Below are 19457 nucleotides of genomic sequence, written 5' to 3'. Positions count from 1 at the left end.
GACCTTCGATGTTTATATAAGCGGAAAAAAACCATAATTATATTTATGAATAGAATAGAAACTCGTGAAATTTGAATTTTGTAGGTCTGTCTAATTTCATATTATAGAGTAAAAATATATATGTTAATGATCGTTTTACCTGTATTAGAATGATTTTTTATGGAATGAATCAGTCAATACAATGATTTACCTTTGCAAGTGAATAAGTCATCCTCAATGTTTCTTAGCTTATTTTGACAAAATTGAACCATACTGGCTGCTAAAAGCGAATTATTTTTTTACTATTTCACTTTCATTAATGATTGAAAAAAAAAATATATTTAAGATTTTTTATTCATTTCGCAGCTAGTGCTTCTTTAATGATAATTAAGAATAACGCTTTACCTAGTATGAAAACACAAACTTTTCGATCAATGAAAATATTCCACAACAATATCACGTAAGAACTATATTGGATATGCCGATTGGAAGCACACAAAAAAGCAAAACAAAATCGGCATTTAGTTAGATAAAGAGACATGCTAGTAGCCAAAACAGTTGTCGCATTGTTAATTATACTACGCCTTTTCTTTTTAATATTCATTAGAAATCATTGGTTTATGTGAACAGATTCAATTTACCAAACATTTAGGTTTTTTTTTTGCACAACTAGAAACAAAATAAATTAATTCAAAACAGTTCTGATATATCGGGATATTGTCGATCGCCTTATGTGTTCATTCTGTTTTATAGGTTTCTTTAAATAGGAGGGGTGGGATTTAACGTTTAGATAAAATATTTATCAATCAACATACGTTTCTTATTATCTACAATATTAACATTTATGACAAAAGGTTATCTTTATCAGCTGTTTCAACTTTAGTAAAGTGTTAGAAACTTCCGGAAGGACTTCTACTTATATCGTTAAGGTATGTGGAACTAAATACGAATTAAAAGCAGATAACATTATTATGTGTTTTCAATTTTATGGTTAGTTGGTCAGCAGAAAGATTTCGACATCATTTTAACAGTGCAAGGACACGCGGATACTTATCATCTGATTTGATAAGTCCTTACGTACTTATTGTATATAAAGATAAAAAAAGAATAGCTGATTTTTATAGGATATGACTCCAAAATTGTAAAATGAGCTTGAGAGAAAGTAAACGACTTTTATCATGTTTATAAGATAATAGATGAAACATTAGTTTGAACCCTCAAACGTTTGATCTTTACATTAGCATAGAATCAAAGTATATGTTCCCTCTCATTATATTATAACTTGGAAAACTGCTTGAAATTAATGTATTAAATCTCATGATTTTGATAACGTGTTCATGCTATGATTCTCCAAACCGTCAATTTCAAAATGATTTCGGGTTTAGCTCATCAAAAAGGGTCTTGTACAGTGCGTTAGTTGTTCTGTGTCCATAGAAGAATTAAGTAATGGTTTTTAAGTACTTTGCAGTAAAGAAATCTCTGGTTTAATAATGTATAAGTAAAAAATAAAATCACAAATATACTGAAGTCCGAGGAAAATTAAAAACGGAAAGTCCCTAATCAAATTGCAAAATCAAAAGTTCAAATACATCAAACGAATGGACAACTTTGTCATACATAATACTAAGTACATCGAATACATTAATTGTAATCCACTGTAACGTGCAAAGCGAACAAGTACATGTCCTTTTTTATTTTTTGTGTTCGATATGTGAAATATGCAACTACATAAAACATTTATAAAAAAGGCAAAACTGGTAGATACAAAATATATAATGCATATTGAAAGGACTTTCTTGTCGTATAACAATCCAAGGGATGTCAGGAATGTTCAAATGAAAGATATAGGGAGGGTCTTTCTTTTGGCAACCTTGAAATCCTAAGTTGTTTAATGCGACAAGAAAAGCCTTTGTATTATCTGACTTACATTCCGTCAAAATCATTATTGTCGAATGTGTACTGGTAAGTAATGTAGTGGGTATTTGTTTTTAAAAGTTGCTATTGTTTTGAACTCGATGGTAGTAACTGCGAGTACTTTTAGATCTGTATTAAGTGTTTTTGTTGTTTGGATGTACAAGTACCTGGCCACGTCCACACTCTGTTTTTTTGTGAGATGTATTGCTAGTTGCATACATGTGATGAGTTAAGCATTCTTCAACTGATTTTTACTGTTTGTTTGTTTTTATGTTGTACTGTTAGAGGTAAGAGAAAAAAGGGGGGTTGCACGGGCTAACAGATGTGACCCTTCCACATAAAGTATGTTTCTGTCCCAAGTCCGGAGTCTGTAATTCAGTGGTTGTTCTTTGTTGAAGTGTCGCATTTTGTTTTTGTTCATTATTTTGTATATACATTTGGCCTTAAGTTTTTCATTTGAATGGTTTTATATTAATATTTTTCGGGACCTTTATAGCTGACTAGGCTGTATCGACTTTCTTCACTATTGAAAGCCTTAAGTTGACAGATACTTGTGAATGTATCTTTCATTGGGTCTTATTTCCAGAGTTGTCTCGTTAGCATTTTTAATATCTTCTTTATTTTATAACGTTTATTGGCCAGTAAAATCACATTAGTATAGTAATTGCTTGCAACGAGAAATAACATCAATTGTGAAAACACCAGTCATCCACTTGATGTAGTTTGATTATACTAACTTTCATTTAGGAGGATTTAGATTTTCATCCCTGTTATTTGTCAAGTTAGCCAAGAAAAAATAATCAAGTTTCAATAATTTAAAACATGAAGAAAATTTTATTAATATTTTTTTTTTCAAACTTGAAAATCAGGATAGAGTTTCTTTAAATTTATCTCGCACAATTGTGCGTAAAATCTGTGTCCTTGTTTTAGTATTTTAATGTAATAAATTGTGTGAAAAATTGTTTCTTAATTTCAATATTTTTGAAAATGAACGCATGCTCAATTCGTCATTTTATTGTTTATGTATTATTTTTTTTTATCTCATGTAACACATTTATGTGTCTGAGCATTATCAATAAATCTTGTAAACTCATGTAATCTTGCAAAAAAAATAATATATATATTTCAGATAGGCAGTAGTATTGGACCCCCCCCCCCCTTTTACTATCAAATAATGTTTAGAAAATATCGTTTTAATTAAGATAAATATTAACTTGACAGAGATTAGTATTTTGAGTCTTTGAGCACTGGTTCTTAAAAAGTTTTATTGTCCGAATTGATTTTTTAAAAGAATTACATATATCGTTCAAAATGCAAATAACTATACAGGTTAATATATTAATCATAGATTTTAGCTGATATGACAAACGCGAAAAACTATTTTTATTTACATCATTGTACATACATGTATGCACTTATATATTTATATATATAAAAAAGAAGATGTGGTATGATTGCCAATGAGACAACTATCCACAAAAGACCAAAATGTCACAGACATAAACAACTATTGGTCACCGTACGGCCGTCAACAATGAGCAAATCCCATACCGCATGGTCAGCTATAATAGGCCCCGATAAGACAATGTAAAACAATTTAAACGAGAAAACTAACGGCCTTATTTATGTAAAAAATGAACGAAAAACAAATATGTAACACATAAACAAACGACAACCACTGAATTACAGGGTTTTATAGCTGTATAAAATAAATATGTTCCATAACAAAAACTGTCAAGTGAATGCTATCATTTCAAGTTTTAAACAAGCATATGAATTTCATATTATTACTACGCACACATACACTTTAATTTATCAAATTGATCAATAAATAATCAATGTTATCAATCATCAAAGTAAGGATCCTTCAAGTTTTGAAACCTATTTTAACTCATACCTGACTGTTCAAATAATTTGAACGTCATAACAAAAATATGAACAAATTTCAGATTTTTCCCCCTGACATAACAATTGTATCAAAACGATATGCTTAATAAAGAAATTCCTGAAAATCCAAATGTGTGCTTCTATATAAATTCCGTTAAAATATACATATAATTGTAAGACGATGCTATGGCATGCACGAGACCATCTCCATAAGCATTAAGCTTGATACTTTAATACTTGTATTACTCGTTAAGACTGTAACAATTTAAGTTATGTTGTAAATGCTCTTCAACAATGATGTATATACAAAAAATTAAAGCTTTAAAAATATCATAGGCATGCGGCTCATGGTCATTAGTAAGGTCTGATCCCGTTACACATGTTCATCATTTTATAAAAAAAAATACATTTGAGAGGAATATATAAAGAACAGGTTACTTTAAAAAGAATTTACATAAATAGTACATGAATAAGTGATATGATAAATCTCTGAAAGAATTATAAATTGCAATTTTTTAAGGACCATATGTAAAACCGTTGGTTTCTCCCGAAAGAATGGTTTTACATTATTTTTTTTTATTTTTTTTTTTTGGGGGGGGGGGGGATTTAATAGCTTTCCGATGTGTGCAAAGGCTCTATGATAAAGGCTGTAATTTGACCTATAATAGTTTTGCGTTCATAAATTGTGACTTGATGGAGTGTTTTCTCATTTGCACTCATACCACATCTTCTTATATTTATACAGTCATGAAATTGTTTTAGGTTACAAACATATGAATACAACAGTTGTTATCCATTCGTTTGATGTGTTTGAACTTTTGATTTTACATTTTGTGATTTTACTTTTTGGTTACGGACCTCCCGGTGTGAATTTTCCTCGAAGTACATAATTTTTGTGATTTTTCTTTTAAGTCTCACAAGATTCTATCTATTTATATCTGTTTACTTGCAAGATTTAAGATGCAAATAATATTTCATTTATATAAATAGACAATTGTTTAACCTATCCGAAAATTGATTCGTAAAACTATCCTTGAAATAGTTTTAAAGATGCGTTAACAAAGACCAGTAATCAGAACAATAAATACTAACATTTTACATCAATCTAAAGATACATCATCATAACAATTTGAACAATCTCCCTTAAAAGTAGTAATGTTTATCTATTTGTGAACTTGTCTTATCCCAATTTTCTCTCTCTCTCTCTCTCTCTCTCTCTTAACATCCACCAATCATACGAATGATATGACAGTAAGGTCAGAAACATTGTTTTTTTTTAATTTAAAGCCGAAGGTCAAATTCACACGACTAACTTTAGGTAAGTAGGTCCGAGACCACAATTATTTCATAGTGCATTTCTTTTAGAACATACATGAAAATTTAAAAAATCCCACCTGCCCTTTCTCAAAGAAACTTTTACAGTGTGTTGTACTATTTTGGGACAAATTATATCAAAATGATAGAAAACTTCATCGGCTCTAACTCTAAATATGGACAATTTTATGTTTAGGGCGTCTTGAAATCTTTTAACAGCTTCTGAAGTGCTAGTTTTAAACCTTTTTCAGCTGGACCAAATCACTACTTTCCTTTAAAATTCTGGACCCATTTTTTTTACAGTGTAATTTCACCCCCTACTTGCAATTGGAGGCATTAAACATAGAGAAATAAATTTGAAAGGGGTATAAAAATTAATGACAAGTAACCCACTGTCAACACTAGGGACTATATTTGTGAACAACGACAATTGTGGTCTCGGACCAGTACAAAGAAGAGACGACTGATTCGTTACCATACCAATTTTTGCATTATGATACTTTATATCCTTATATTGTTCCATTTTTGTTATCTTGTAATGTAAATGAAATTGCTAACCAAAAATAAGAAATACATATTTTTATACAATGTAAGTATGATGAAAGATGTGTTGAAAAGACCCATTACAATTTTCAAGAGTAATTGTAGAAAGTATTGTGTCTTTTTTTATATTTATATTTATATATTATATACTTTCTAAATTTTTATAAATAAACCTGAAAGTTTTCGAAATCTGATTTCATATATTTATAAAACCTATCATCACTTGACAACTAACATACGTAATCCAAGCTTCCTTGGAGTTCAGTTTTTTTTTGTGATTTTACTTTCTACACGATGGCATTAAATCTATATTATCAATACCAAATATACCTAACATTAAAGGAATGTGCATACTAGTAATCAAAGTGTGTTTATTTCGTTACACATAACAATGTAACATAAAGCAATCTTTTAAAATCATTAATGGTGTTAGATTTTTTTCTGCAAAAAAGGTCAAATATGTATTAACTTTAAACTCCGACAAAAACATAGATACATCGAACATACATATAAAATCGATATTTTCGATATACAATGGTCATTATAATAAAAGGAAACTGTGTAAACATGTACATATCAATGACAGAAAAAATTGAGGAAAATTCAACTAAAAAATATGAAAAATCTCTGTAGTAGTGTTTTAATATTAAAACGTATTTATATATATTTCCAGTTTTTGTCCGGAATGCACTTTGGAAAGTTAAAGAATGTAAATAACAGAGACGAACAAACTAATGTTAAACTGCAAATATTTATAATTGTCACACATTTATCACTGATTGTTTTTTCAATTACATTTAATATTGTTACACAGCGATAAATCTGAACATGACTATTTGACCATATTTGAAATCTGCACGAATAGAGTAATCCTGAAACAATTTACAAAGGGATGATGTGATACACTTTTGCATTTATTCACAAATCTCACGTTGTATATAATAACATGTGTTTTCTGTGTATATTTATACATAAGAGACTTTTAAGTATCTTTTTTTAGCTCACTTGGCGTCGTCGTCCGTCGTCCGTCGTCGTTACCTTTTTATATTTTGAACTTCTCCTAGGGAACCAATAAATGGAACGAAATCAAACATGGCATGAATGTTCCTTATGAGGTGTTGACCAAGTGTTGTTACTTTGTAGCCGATCCATCATTCAAGATGGACGCCAGCGGGGGACTTAGTTTAACATATACCCTATGGGAAATACATACAAATGTCTTCTTTTAGAGAACCACTGTATAGAATGGAACCAAACATGGCATGAATGTTCCTTATGAGGTGTTGACCAAGTGTTGTTACTTTGTAACCGACCCATCATTCAAGAAGTCCGCCAGCGGGGGACTTTGTTTAACGAAGGACCCTATTCGAAATGCATACAACTGTTTTCTTATAGCGAACCACTGAATGGAATACAATATTAAACCAAATTTGGCCTCAATCATTATTTAAGTATCTGTTATGATTTTTATCTTTTTTTATATGATTTCAAAAACCCAATTGCAAGTAGAGTCAGGTGATCGACACAGGCTCTTGAGATCCTCTTGTTTGATATGAATGCAGCCTCTTCTTTTGCGATTACCAAACACTGTTTGGACCATTCACATGACATTTTTTAAAAGCCAAATATATTTGGACTTAATTTCTTTAATTACCTCCATTTCTTCTTAACACCGCAGTAAACAAGAGCATGCTGAATTTATCTTTTTTTCATTTAACCTAACTTCGTTCAATCTGATCCATATGTTTTACAATGTTTTAACCAATCAATGAAGTACAGGTTCTAAATATATCCATGATTCTCTACATTAATTGCCGGATGTTATTGATTGTTATTGACGTATAATTATTTACTGAAACTATCGTTATATTTACTTCACGGTGTGCATTAAAGTTATTGTCTTTGATATTAACCAATATAAAATCACATATGTTAAAATCATTCTAATGAGTAATATATAATAGCTTAATGTATCTGGGTTGCTGCATAATTGATCAAAATTCCTTTTTTTTTTAAATCTAAATGTAAATGACTAAGAACATAACATTCGTTATGTCAACAATTTAAAAGATAATGGACATTTTTCTACCAAAAAATGATAAACATGTTAATCAATCATATGATCTTTAATGAAAACAACTTTATCATATATATGAGTTAGTCTATTTTCAAACCCATTCTTTACATACAAGTGTTTATTGAAATATAATCCCCTTTATTCAACATTCTGATATACATTAAAGGGCACTATGATCGATACTTATTTAGGCATTTGTTAAAAGTTAGTGGTAAAGAAGGTCATGAGAAAATTTTGAATATTAAAAAATATAGTAATGCTTCAAACTGTTATCTATACAACTAAAATATCAAGATAAAATACGTGAGCCGTCCTGACGTTGAATGACACTTTATACTTTATTTATAATTTATATAGGATAATTGTGTTTATTAAGAATGACACCATTCCTGGCCCTTTTGTTTTCAACACAATTAATATTACAAATACTCCCAGTGTAGCATTGTGCAAAATTATGGTACAGTCCGATACTGAATACAACAGCATATGTCCCATGTTTCCTGCTGCTTAATGTGTGCCTCTCTCCGGCGCACCACAAAACGGTGAAGGTGTGTTTTGCCATATTGATGGATCATCAGCACCGATTATAGTTAGAAAATCAAAAAATGCAAAAAGAAAAAATTGAAAGCAGAGCAAAAATGTGCATTTTATATTCAACATAACTTCATCAAATGAGAATACAACTACTAAAAATCATGAAAAGGCGTAAGTAGGAACTTTACTTCAGACGCGTACTTTTTTATTTATTCGTTCTTCTTTGATCTTAATTCAAAGCATTGCATTTATGAGTTATACTATGCAAAATGCTATTTGTCTACATTTGTGTATGTAGAACGGTATAATCCATATGGATATGAAGCAGGACATATATGAAACGTTTACCAATCTGATTACGTGTTATATGTGTACCCTGACGAACAATGATTTATGTATGTACGCGAGTCAGACGGCCAACAAGAATATACAACAGAAAGAGGTTGGCCGTTTATTTATATTGAATTATACTTTGGTATATTGTACGTTCAATTATCTTGTTTTCCAAAATATTGAATTTAATTTAAATTCTCAAACTTTTACACTTTCGTTATAATCATTAGACAGGTGAAATCAAAATCGTTTGGATGTAGTCTCTAGCAATATTCTTATAACATGTTTTGAGAAAGGAAGAACAAAATGATTCGACATATAACAGTAATAGAATAACATAACAATGTAAAAACATATTTTAACAACTTGTACTAAATGAAGTAACGAAGACTGTTAAAATTCGATCTCACAACTGAAATCTAGCCTCTCTATCCATTCACATATCATATTCTCCATTAAATGACAAGCATAATGCAACGACAGTACTTCAATTGTAAATGACCAAAAACTTATCATTTCTGTAAGTTGTACTAACACTCAGCTAAGTTTCGACTACAAAAATGAATACAAATTTACAATTGAAGTACTGTCATTGCATTATGCTTGTCATTTCAGGGAGAAAAATGGGACTATTCCTGATCGACATAATTGAAATTAAAAATGTTGTGCATATTGTAGTTATTGTTGTATTTGTTATCTTTGTACTGATGTGATGCATTATCTTTATGAAAGAAACAAAGATAAGCAGACACATTTCGGAAAATTAAACTTTATCAAAAGCGAAATCTATATTTTTTTATTTTTCGTAAGTTTTCATTTGGTTTAGTTAACTTTATGACTTATTTATATGAATATAAGTCAATAAAGGCAACAGTAGTGTACCGGTGTTCGATAATATACCTGATCAATATTTTCCCTTCAAAATTAGATAAAAAATGTGTTTAAATATTTTAATTGTTGATATTTCTGAAATCATGCAAATCACATTTGCCTCATATTACATAAAAATCAACGATTGATAACAAGACAACGGAAACCTTGCATTTTGATTTTTCCTACTTTTTTTTTAATTAATGGGGTTGACAAAACTAATAAACAAGATATTATAAGGATTAATACTACATGTAAAAGTAGCATTGTTTGACTGATTTTTAGCGTACACTTTCTATCCAGCGCATCTATCCAATCGAGCTAGATATAAAGGATACTACAGATACAGTTAAGTCGGCCTCATATCTTGATTTACATCTAGAAATTGACAATGAAGGTCGATTGAAAACAAAACTTTACGACAAAAGAGATGATTTCAGCTTTCCAATTGTGAACGTTCCATTTCTAAGTAGCAACATTCCAGCAGCACCTGCATACGGGGTATATATCTCCAAACTGATATGATATTCCCGTGCTTGCATTTCCTATCATGATTTTCTTGATAGAGGGTTGCTGCTCACAAGGAAGCTATTAAACCAAGAGTTCCAAATGTGGAAGTTGAAATCTTCCCTTTAAGGTAAATTTTACGGACGCCATCACGAGTTGGTTGACCGTTATGGAATATTCGTTTCACAAATGATATCGGATATTTCCTTACGTTGTAACTACAATCCCCTTCCCTTTCACGAATGTGACCTACCGAATTAGACTATTTACCGGATTTGTTATCACATAAGCAACACGACGGTTGCCACATGTGGAGCAGGATCTGCTTACCCTTCCGGAGCACCTGAGATCAGCCCTAGTTTTTTGGTGGGGTTCGTGTTGTTTATTCTTTAGTTTTCTATGTTGTGTCGTGTGTGCTGTTGTTTGTTTGTCCTTTTCATTTTTAGCCATGACGTTGTCAGTTTGTTTTAGATTTATGAGTTTGACTGTCCCTTTGGTATATAGTTATCAAAAGTACCAGGATTATAATTTTATACGCCAGACGCGCGTTTCGTCTACATAAGACTCATCAGTGACGCTCAGATCAAAATAGTTCAAAAAGCCAAATAAATACAAAGTTGAAGAGCATTGAGGACCCAAAATTCCAAAAAGTTGTGCCAAATACGGCTAAGGTAATCTACTCCTGGGGTAAGAAAATCCGTATCTTTCGTCCCTCTTTTCTTTAACCATATGCCTGGTTTTTTTTACACTTTTACTTGACACTATATTAGTTTGAAATATTGTTGTTTTATGGAATATTGCTTTTGATAAAGTTCAATTTTCCTTTACACGAATAAAAGATTTACATATAACAACCAATCAAGCCGCGACTGATGTAGTATATTCAGTTTTATTGAGGATGGTCTTAGTTAGTCATACAAAGTTTTGGCTTGAATTAAAGTCATCCTAAATACCAGGATAAACAATTCAATGCCAGACTAGCATTTGGTCTACACAAGACATACGTGACGTTCAAATTGAAATATTTAAAAAAAAGCATCGATGACCCATAATATTAAAAACACAATACATTCTTTTTGAATTCAGATTTAAACCATGGTGAGGGTGATATGGGTTAGCTTTGATCTAGTTCTGATTGGTGCAATACTCTTCTGTCCTGGAGGTATGTACAACGCGCTGATATAATCTTATACTTTGGTTAACATTTAAATATATTACGGGCTATATGCATTTTATAGATTTTCCCCCTTTTCCGTAATTTACATTGTAGGTCGCTTCTTTTGTTGATATACACACTAAGATGGTGTATGATTGCAAATGAGAAAACTCTGCACAAGAGACAAACTACACATAAATTAACAATATATTTAATTAACATTACAATTCATAATTACAAAATATTTTTTGTTATAATAAAATTTTAAAAGTATAAATGAGACAGATCCATTCACCATTGTTCACAGCTCGATATTTTCAGATAGTAACTTCTTTTTACAAAATTTCTTGGGTTGAAATACCTCAGCTCAGAAATTTGATCAACATAGTAGCAAAGTTTTCAGTTTTTCAGTCTTTGATGCAATAAAAAGAACATAGTTTTTAAATGTTACAAAACAAAAATGAAAAAAAAATGATTTGTGCAATTTTAACAGAATCTATTTAATTGTTATTCTCAAGAATCTTTGACCTCTTTCTTTTTTTCTCCACGGGAGAATCTCAAATCCAAAAGAGAGGCGAACGATAACAAAAAGACATTCAAAATAACTTGTTGAAAATAAACTGCCAATGTCATGGCACAAAAATAGACCACAACATGAACAAAAGAGGAAAACAAACTCAACATAGAAATTTAAATATTCAACATCACGAACGGGTGATGCCAAATCCCATGTTGATCTCATTTGCGCATATCCTGTTCCATATGTTGTTACTTCGTACCAAACACTCAATGTTATTTATATACACATTTTCATTCACTGTTACATGTAAAAATTATTGTTCCTGACTGTTCAATGTTTGAATAACAGTAGCTCATCAGTATGAATAAAAGTAATTGCTACTACCAGAAAAAAAGTTATCCATAAATATAATAAAACCAAATAAAAAATACATATGAAAATACAAAATAAAATTTTCATTAACGGATGTTGCAATTATAATTAAACAGATCGACAGGACATAGAAGCCTCATATGATAACAATTTAAGACTACTATTCCAGACAAATTAACTTGTTAATTGTTTTATTGAAAGAAAAAACAATCACAGTGATATTTGAATTTCACAGTTTGTTAATTTATTTTCTGAAAACCACTTTTAATGGATTGATGAAAACCTGTAGTTCATGGAAAATATTTGTATCATTGAGGACCAAAACCAAACTGAGTTCCCAATTCAAATTCCTGGTTGACCTATTCACACGAAATACATGAAAATGGGTTCAACGAGATTTTTTTATGTATAAAATTGAGAAGGAAAATGGGGAATGTGTCAAAGAGACTACAATCCGACCATAAAACAGACAACAGCAGAAAGTCACCAATAAAAACATGTAAATCAACATTTATGATTATTTCAAGAACCAATCAAAGAATAAAAGGGAGACAAAAGATACCAAAGTCATTATTCGAAATTCGAAATTGAACTGACAACGCCATGACAAAATCATAAAAACACAAAAACACAAACACCACCAACAACAACGGTAAAACAAGAAACCAAAAAAAAATCAACAGTAACAAAAAAAAAAAACCAAGGCTGAGTAACATGAACCCTTACGAGAGTCAGGAGTGATCTCATGAGCCCCAAACGGGCCAGTTTATATTGCTCGTCACGTGACACTCGTCTTGTTGATTGTGTAAGCACAAACACGGTGATTGTAAAGTTTTCAGGATTATGTCCTAAACTACAATATCAAATATTTCCAGAAATACGATAGCTATCCTCACTTTCAATTCATATAGCGACAATTCCATGTTTTTCAGCAATCAGTCAATCAACTTCATCAAACATTTATGGTCAACAAACCAATTACAAATCTGCATTATCGCCAGGTTTAATTGAAAGTAGAACATCAAATAAAGCAACAGCAAATGCTGCAATGAATCAGCAGTTTACAAATTCGACACGACTTGATGCGTTTCATAACCAAACATCAACATTTATGCCATACCATCAAATTGATCCAACACTAACTGGTTCAATGATTATTGACCATCTGAGAACACTATCGCCTACAGATGCAGTTTTTGGCAAACAAACAACTGGTGAAAAACCAGACCATCAAATTGACCCAACACTAACTGGTTCAATAATTGACCATCTGAGAACACTAACGCCTACAGATGCATTCTCTGGCCAACAAATTACTGGTGAAAATCAAATTGATTCAACACTAACTGATATAATGATTGACCATTTGCCAACACTAACGCCTACAGATGCATTTTCTGGCCAACAAATTACTGGCGAAAATCAAATTGATCCAACACTATTTGGTATGATAATTGACCATCTGAGAACACTATCGCTTACAGATGCATTTTCTGGCCAACAAATTACTGGTGAAAATCAAATTGATTCAACACTAACTGATATAATGATTGACCATTTGCCAACACTAACGCCTACAGATGCATTTTCTGGCCAACAAATTACTGGCGAAAATCAAATTGATCCAACACTATTTGGTATGATAATTGACCATCTGAGAACACTATCGCTTACAGATGCATTTTCTGGCCAACAAATTACTGGTGAAAATCAAATTGATTCAACACTAACTGATATAATGATTGACCATTTGCCAACACTTACGCCTATAGATGCATTCCTTGACCAACAATCAACTGGTGAAAAGCCAGACCATCAAATTGAATCAACACTCACTGGTACAATGATTGACCATCCAAGAACACTATCGCCTACAGATGCATTTTCTGGCCAACATTCAACTGATGAAAACCCAGACCATCAAATTGATTCAACACTCACTGGTACAACGGCCCACCCGAGAACACTATCGCCTACAAATGCATTTTCTGGCCAACAAACATCTGGTGAAAAGACAAACCATCAAATTGATTCGACAGTAACTGCTACAAATATTAACCAACAAACCGAACCTACTTCGAATGTTAAACCACTAGGCAATACGCAAATTACAACAGTAACTGCTTCATTTGAAAACAAGTTGAGGGCATCTACAATAGATTTTGCAAAGACCCCGACCATAGTAAATACAAGTCTTCAATTCATTTTAAAACCTTCTATCCTTATTTCCAACAATAGACCATCATTTACAGCAAGTTATGAAATATCAGGTTATCAAAACGTGCCAACACTTACGGTTTCAATTACAAACCAACCATTAACATCAACTATAGAAGAAAAGAGCCGACACATACTATCAACACCGTCTTCCATGATTGATAACCACATATTTTCAACAACCCTGACTATAAAAGAGACAGGTCACGAAATCATATCATCATACACACCTTTTGTTTTCATTAATACTCGAGCTTCAATGTCGACTGATGAAGTAATGAGCCAAAATATCGTACCAAGCCGAACTGACAAAATAACTCTACAACCAACTGATTCTAAATTGACGGCTGCATTATCAAAACAAACTTCAAGCTATCAAACAAGGCCTGTTTTAAATATTAACTTACCAGATACATCAATATCAAATTTTGGAGTAACAAGCCAGCAGATTGACTCAATACCTTCTGGTAAAATTTCTTATCAACTGACACAAGCTACTCCTACTTTGGAAGTAACAGATACATCAACCACTCAAAGAAGTCCCCAACCATCAGCACAAAAGACAGAATCAAATGAACCTAGCCAAAGTGGCGCAACTAATAGAACCATATTATCAAGTATGCTAACCTATAGTATTTACCAATCAATCCAACTATCGACAACTTTTATAAAATCAAACCAAGCAACCACATCACCGCAAACCGATTCTTTTAGTGTTCTATCAGCGTCATCGTTATCGTCTATTAATTGGATTGGACGATCAACCACAAGTACACCGAGTAAGAAATCAAAAGTTAGTTCAAAATCCAGATCGCATGGGGTTTCACAAAGCATGACACCGACAGTACCAACCAGTACAAGTACAACAACGCAATCGCCATTAACAAAAAGTCCAAATGAAGGTTAGTTCATATATTTCAACAGTTTTGAAGCAAATATAGTTCGGTAATTGGCAAATATATGTTATGTGTATCGATATCAGTGAAACAGATGTCTAGAATATAGACATACATCTATCTGAACAGAATGTATATTGCATAACGTACAGGTAATATGCATTATAATTAAACAATATTAGCAAATCAGCCATTATATTGACAAATGAGCATGTACAATACTGATGACATTCCCCTGTCAATATGAAGCGATAGTATATAGTGCTTGAAGGACATGGTCAATACGGAGAAAAAAACATTGGACCATTGACGTATCGTTATGCATACACACATTTGTATTGTATTTATTTAACTTAAAATCATTAAACAAACTTATACAGTTTCATTTATGTTGATCAATCATCAGAAAGCATCAATCAAAGAATAAGAATAGTTAAACTGTCTGATTTTTTTTCTAATTAAAAGAATTCAAATCAATTAACTATAATATTATGACCCGGTCGTTTTCTGTATTGGCATATTATAGATCCTCGATCAGTTGTATTGCCCTAGATCATCGAGTCTCGGGTCCAATACAGCTAACTGCGAATTATCAAAGCGCAAATAAAGAAACAACCAGTTAATAGCCTTATGTTAAAGCGAACTTTAAGATTCATCGACTGTGATTAACTCAGTACATTCTAATTGGACGGTTGCATGATCAGTTTGCGTTTTAAGATGCGCAGACCTGTTGTTTCAATGTGAATACTAAGCGATTTCAAAATGTCGAAAAAGCAGTCATTGCATATCAAGATTACTGTCCATATGTGCAGATGTATTGTCATGAGAATGCTACACTTTTATTGCTTTTTGAATGTGGTCTAATGTTAAGCCAATTTAAGGTAACTAATCCATCGATATTGGTCGTCATCATTTGATAGAAAATACTTGACTTTGCATTGATTTGATATTAACTTAGTTCAAACAAAATATTTTCTGAAACTGACATTATCAAGATGCTAGATTTCTTGCTTGACAACATATTAGTTACGTTTGGAGGACGTGTTATTCAATTCTCTGTTTATAGATTTTTAAGATTATGAAGAAAACAAGATGTCGACTCCCTAAGGTAAAGTTGACCTTAGATGGATTAAACTACACTTAGGTTTTTATTGGTCATACAGGTCTTTAAATGTTTCGGTCCTTATACATCCTCGTCTTTCAAATGTTCAGCTCCGCGGGTTTCTGATGAAGTTAACTCCAGAAAAGCGCTATGCACGCTTGTAAATATGTAACGAGTCGTTTTTATTTTTTGTACCTGACAAATAAATGACCAAATTACGCATTTGTCTTAACGTAAGCAATAATCAATCAACTATAAGTTTATTGTAAAATTGCGTTTTACAGATGCAACAGTAGATGTACCAGTTACGCTATTCTTAGATAGAAGTACTAATACATCGGCCGAGAAAAGTGAATTGCAGACAGAGGTAAATTTTAACATACCTGATAAAGTAAATAAGGAGAAATGAATAAACAAGTTCAAAATGTTGATCGTAAAAGAACGATTCAACGTTAAGGATTTAATTATAAAAACAACTATCGGACATTTCAATATAAATTTGAACATAAGCGTTTCAGGTTATTTTGATTTAAAAATCAATTAAATAAAGAAAGCATTTATCAGATATCGACATTAGAAGATGTTGTATGAGTGCACATGAGACAACTCTCAATTTAAGTCACAATTAAGTGTACAATTAAACAATTATTTATTAATGGACGGCCTGCAACAAGTGTGTGTTTATACGAGCTATCCATTAGTGTCTTTTCGAAATAAAACACATGATTGATATCTTTTTTTTTCTGTTTGTCCATCTTTTAAATAGACTGTTCGTCGGTTTTTTGTTCGCTACTTCGAGGCATCTGTTTGATGGTGTCTGTATTGCGTATTGCAAGTTTATAGGACAGTGACACGATATAGAGCTGTATCTATTTCATTAAGACATTTTTGTTTTTAACGAATGTATAGGCGATAAAACGAGTGATTGGTATGTACTGGTAAATGCATATAATTATATGAGATAAAATGAATGATCTTGGAATTTATTTCTGCATCAATGTTCTACAATACATGTTCATATGCTGTACTACGATTCTACAAACTTACTTATTTACAAAAATTGTGTTATTTTGAAATCATCTCAAACACAGGGTTATTTATGAGACCGACAAATGCTAACAAAATAATAAAAACCTGTCGTGTTTTACTCTAAGTTTAGTGAGAACATAATGTACATTGTGTATTATGTTCAAAATGAAATATTTTACAATAATGTTTAAAACCTGTATCTGCATTTATGCATGTCGTGGAGTATCTATGAATCTATCTGAAACTACTACAAATGTATAATTGACGTCTAGTAACATCGATTTGCCATAACAAATATCTATGAAATAATAGTTTTTTGCAATATGTTTTTCAGCTTCAAAAACAATACAAGAACGTAACAGGTTATATTGGCATCAACATTTACATATTTAGGTACGTTTGTTATGTATATACTGATTTTATCATAAATTGATACCCCGTATCCCTTGTTTTGCTGTGAAAAAAATGATATGTATGAAAACAAATATATACAGAAACAATCCTTAACAACTGAATAATAGGCTCCAGACTTGTACAGGATCCTGCATCACATGACGGAGGTTCAACATGTCAGTGGGTGGCATTTCCTTTCTGTTACATTTTACGTTGTTGTACAAACATTTCACAGAAGTGTGGATGATTTAATTCTATTTCAAATACTATTTCAGATTGAAACAATTCAAAGTTTAATTCTATTAAAAAAAAACGCTACACTAGTAAGATTTGTTTAAGGTTTTAGAGATTTTAACTACACAGTCCCTTTTGTACCCTACATGACCTACATGTACGTTGCTTACTTAGATCCGGTTGTCATCTGCACTTACACTTTGTTAAATTACAATGTAAAGTTACGATTCGAAATAGGACAAATCTTATGCATATTTTCTGTAATTTTAGGTTGGTAGAAACAGGAATATCGAACACTAGAAGAAGACGGCAAGTAAAAAACAAGTAAGTGTAGTAGAGGTTTCTCAACAACTAACGAACGAACGAAAATTGACCTAACATGACGTAACGAAAAAAAAGGGGCATTCATTTATTCAATAATTTTGGACTATCGGCTTTGCTCTTCTTTCCTTTGAAATGTTTTTTTACATAATTAATATATACATTCTCGATTTTGTAAAACCATTTTGAATGGTAGACATATGATATTGACATGATTTATATAATATATGATATACAAATTACGGTTTAATCAAAACAGTTGAAAATCTAATTGAGCATTGAATTAGAGCAAAGCATATAACATATTTAAACCAAGGACAGCAATCGTGCAAGAGATTTTGATAAACATGACAACATCATTTCGAATTTGTTAGTACATGTGTAGAAAAAGGGTAAATATAGAACTTTGGAATGGAAGGAGATAGGAATCTTTTTGAATCTAATCGAGGATCCGATCAAGAAGATCTTTTGCAAATATGAGGTAAAACTAATCTAAGCATGAACGCCTCTAGTTTTTAATTTGAAAAAAAAAACAATCTCGAATCCGGGCTAACTTCGTCGCCCCAACTCTAAAATCCAAAAGATCACTCCTTGACTTTAAATGACTATAACTAATTTATATTCTAGCTAAACTGATAAAATCAATCAGATAACTAAAGGATAACATTGAACTAAGTATTTGAAAAAAGTAAAAACAAATGGCAGTATTTGTTCACTTGTGTATGTTTTATAGTTTATACACATTTTAGTATATCAATATATATATTATTGTTTTTCTTTTTTGTTATCTTTGAGGTTTTATGGGATGTTGTATATGTTTTCTTCGGTTTTTTGCATTTTTTCTTTTCTTTTTTGGAATGGTATTTAAAGAAAATGTACCATTTAAAAACTATGTAACTATCAGTTTTTGTTAGTGCTGCAGCAATCATACTTTCAACAAGAATACACAAAACTCTATAACTTTACGATTGATCGAATGCACCTTTATATTTCTGTAACTTATGCAATTGTTAGCTGTCGTCTTTTAACACACTGCAACTTTGGATTGACATTTATTACGGTTTGTATTATAACAAAATTACTGCTCGTTAACGATACGTTCGTTCGTAAGATGTTGAGAAACCTCTAGTAAGCATTAACAAAAAAACCTTAAGGTGTATTCAAAAAGGTCTAAAAAACGTTACACGGTGTCAACTAATGGAACGAATTGACAAGTAACTGTCATAATTCTGGCATGTCATAAGATGCAATTAAACAGA

General features: G+C 31.4%; 1 protein-coding gene across 1 annotated transcript; it reads left to right on the top strand.

Moving 5' to 3' along the window:
- Positions 1 to 806: 806 nt before the first annotated feature.
- On the top strand, positions 807 to 18829 carry LOC143058089 (uncharacterized). The gene is made up of 7 exons (XM_076231554.1): positions 807 to 908; positions 11045 to 11120; positions 12939 to 15125; positions 16506 to 16588; positions 17585 to 17643; positions 18148 to 18201; positions 18826 to 18829. Exons 2-7 carry the CDS (start codon positions 11054 to 11056, stop codon positions 18827 to 18829), a joined length of 2454 nt encoding a protein of 817 aa, XP_076087669.1. The 5' UTR covers positions 807 to 908; positions 11045 to 11053.
- The last annotated feature ends 628 nt before the right edge of the window (positions 18830 to 19457 follow it).

This window comes from Mytilus galloprovincialis, chromosome 14, assembly GCF_965363235.1.
Source record: "Mytilus galloprovincialis chromosome 14, xbMytGall1.hap1.1, whole genome shotgun sequence".
In the NCBI taxonomy this organism is placed as follows: domain Eukaryota; kingdom Metazoa; phylum Mollusca; class Bivalvia; order Mytilida; family Mytilidae; genus Mytilus; species Mytilus galloprovincialis.
This window is presented reverse-complemented; position numbering and strand designations above follow the sequence as displayed.

Bases quoted from the DNA above. Each gene is read 5' to 3' on its own strand.
- LOC143058089 (XM_076231554.1), top strand. From the start codon at position 11,054: ATGGTGAGGGTGATATGGGTTAGCTTTGATCTAGTTCTGATTGGTGCA. The intron at 16,589-17,584 runs GTAAATTTTAAC...TATGTTTTTCAG, and splicing joins AAAGTGAATTGCAGACAGAG to CTTCAAAAACAATACAAGAA. The intron at 17,644-18,147 runs GTACGTTTGTTA...CTGTAATTTTAG, and splicing joins ATCAACATTTACATATTTAG to GTTGGTAGAAACAGGAATAT.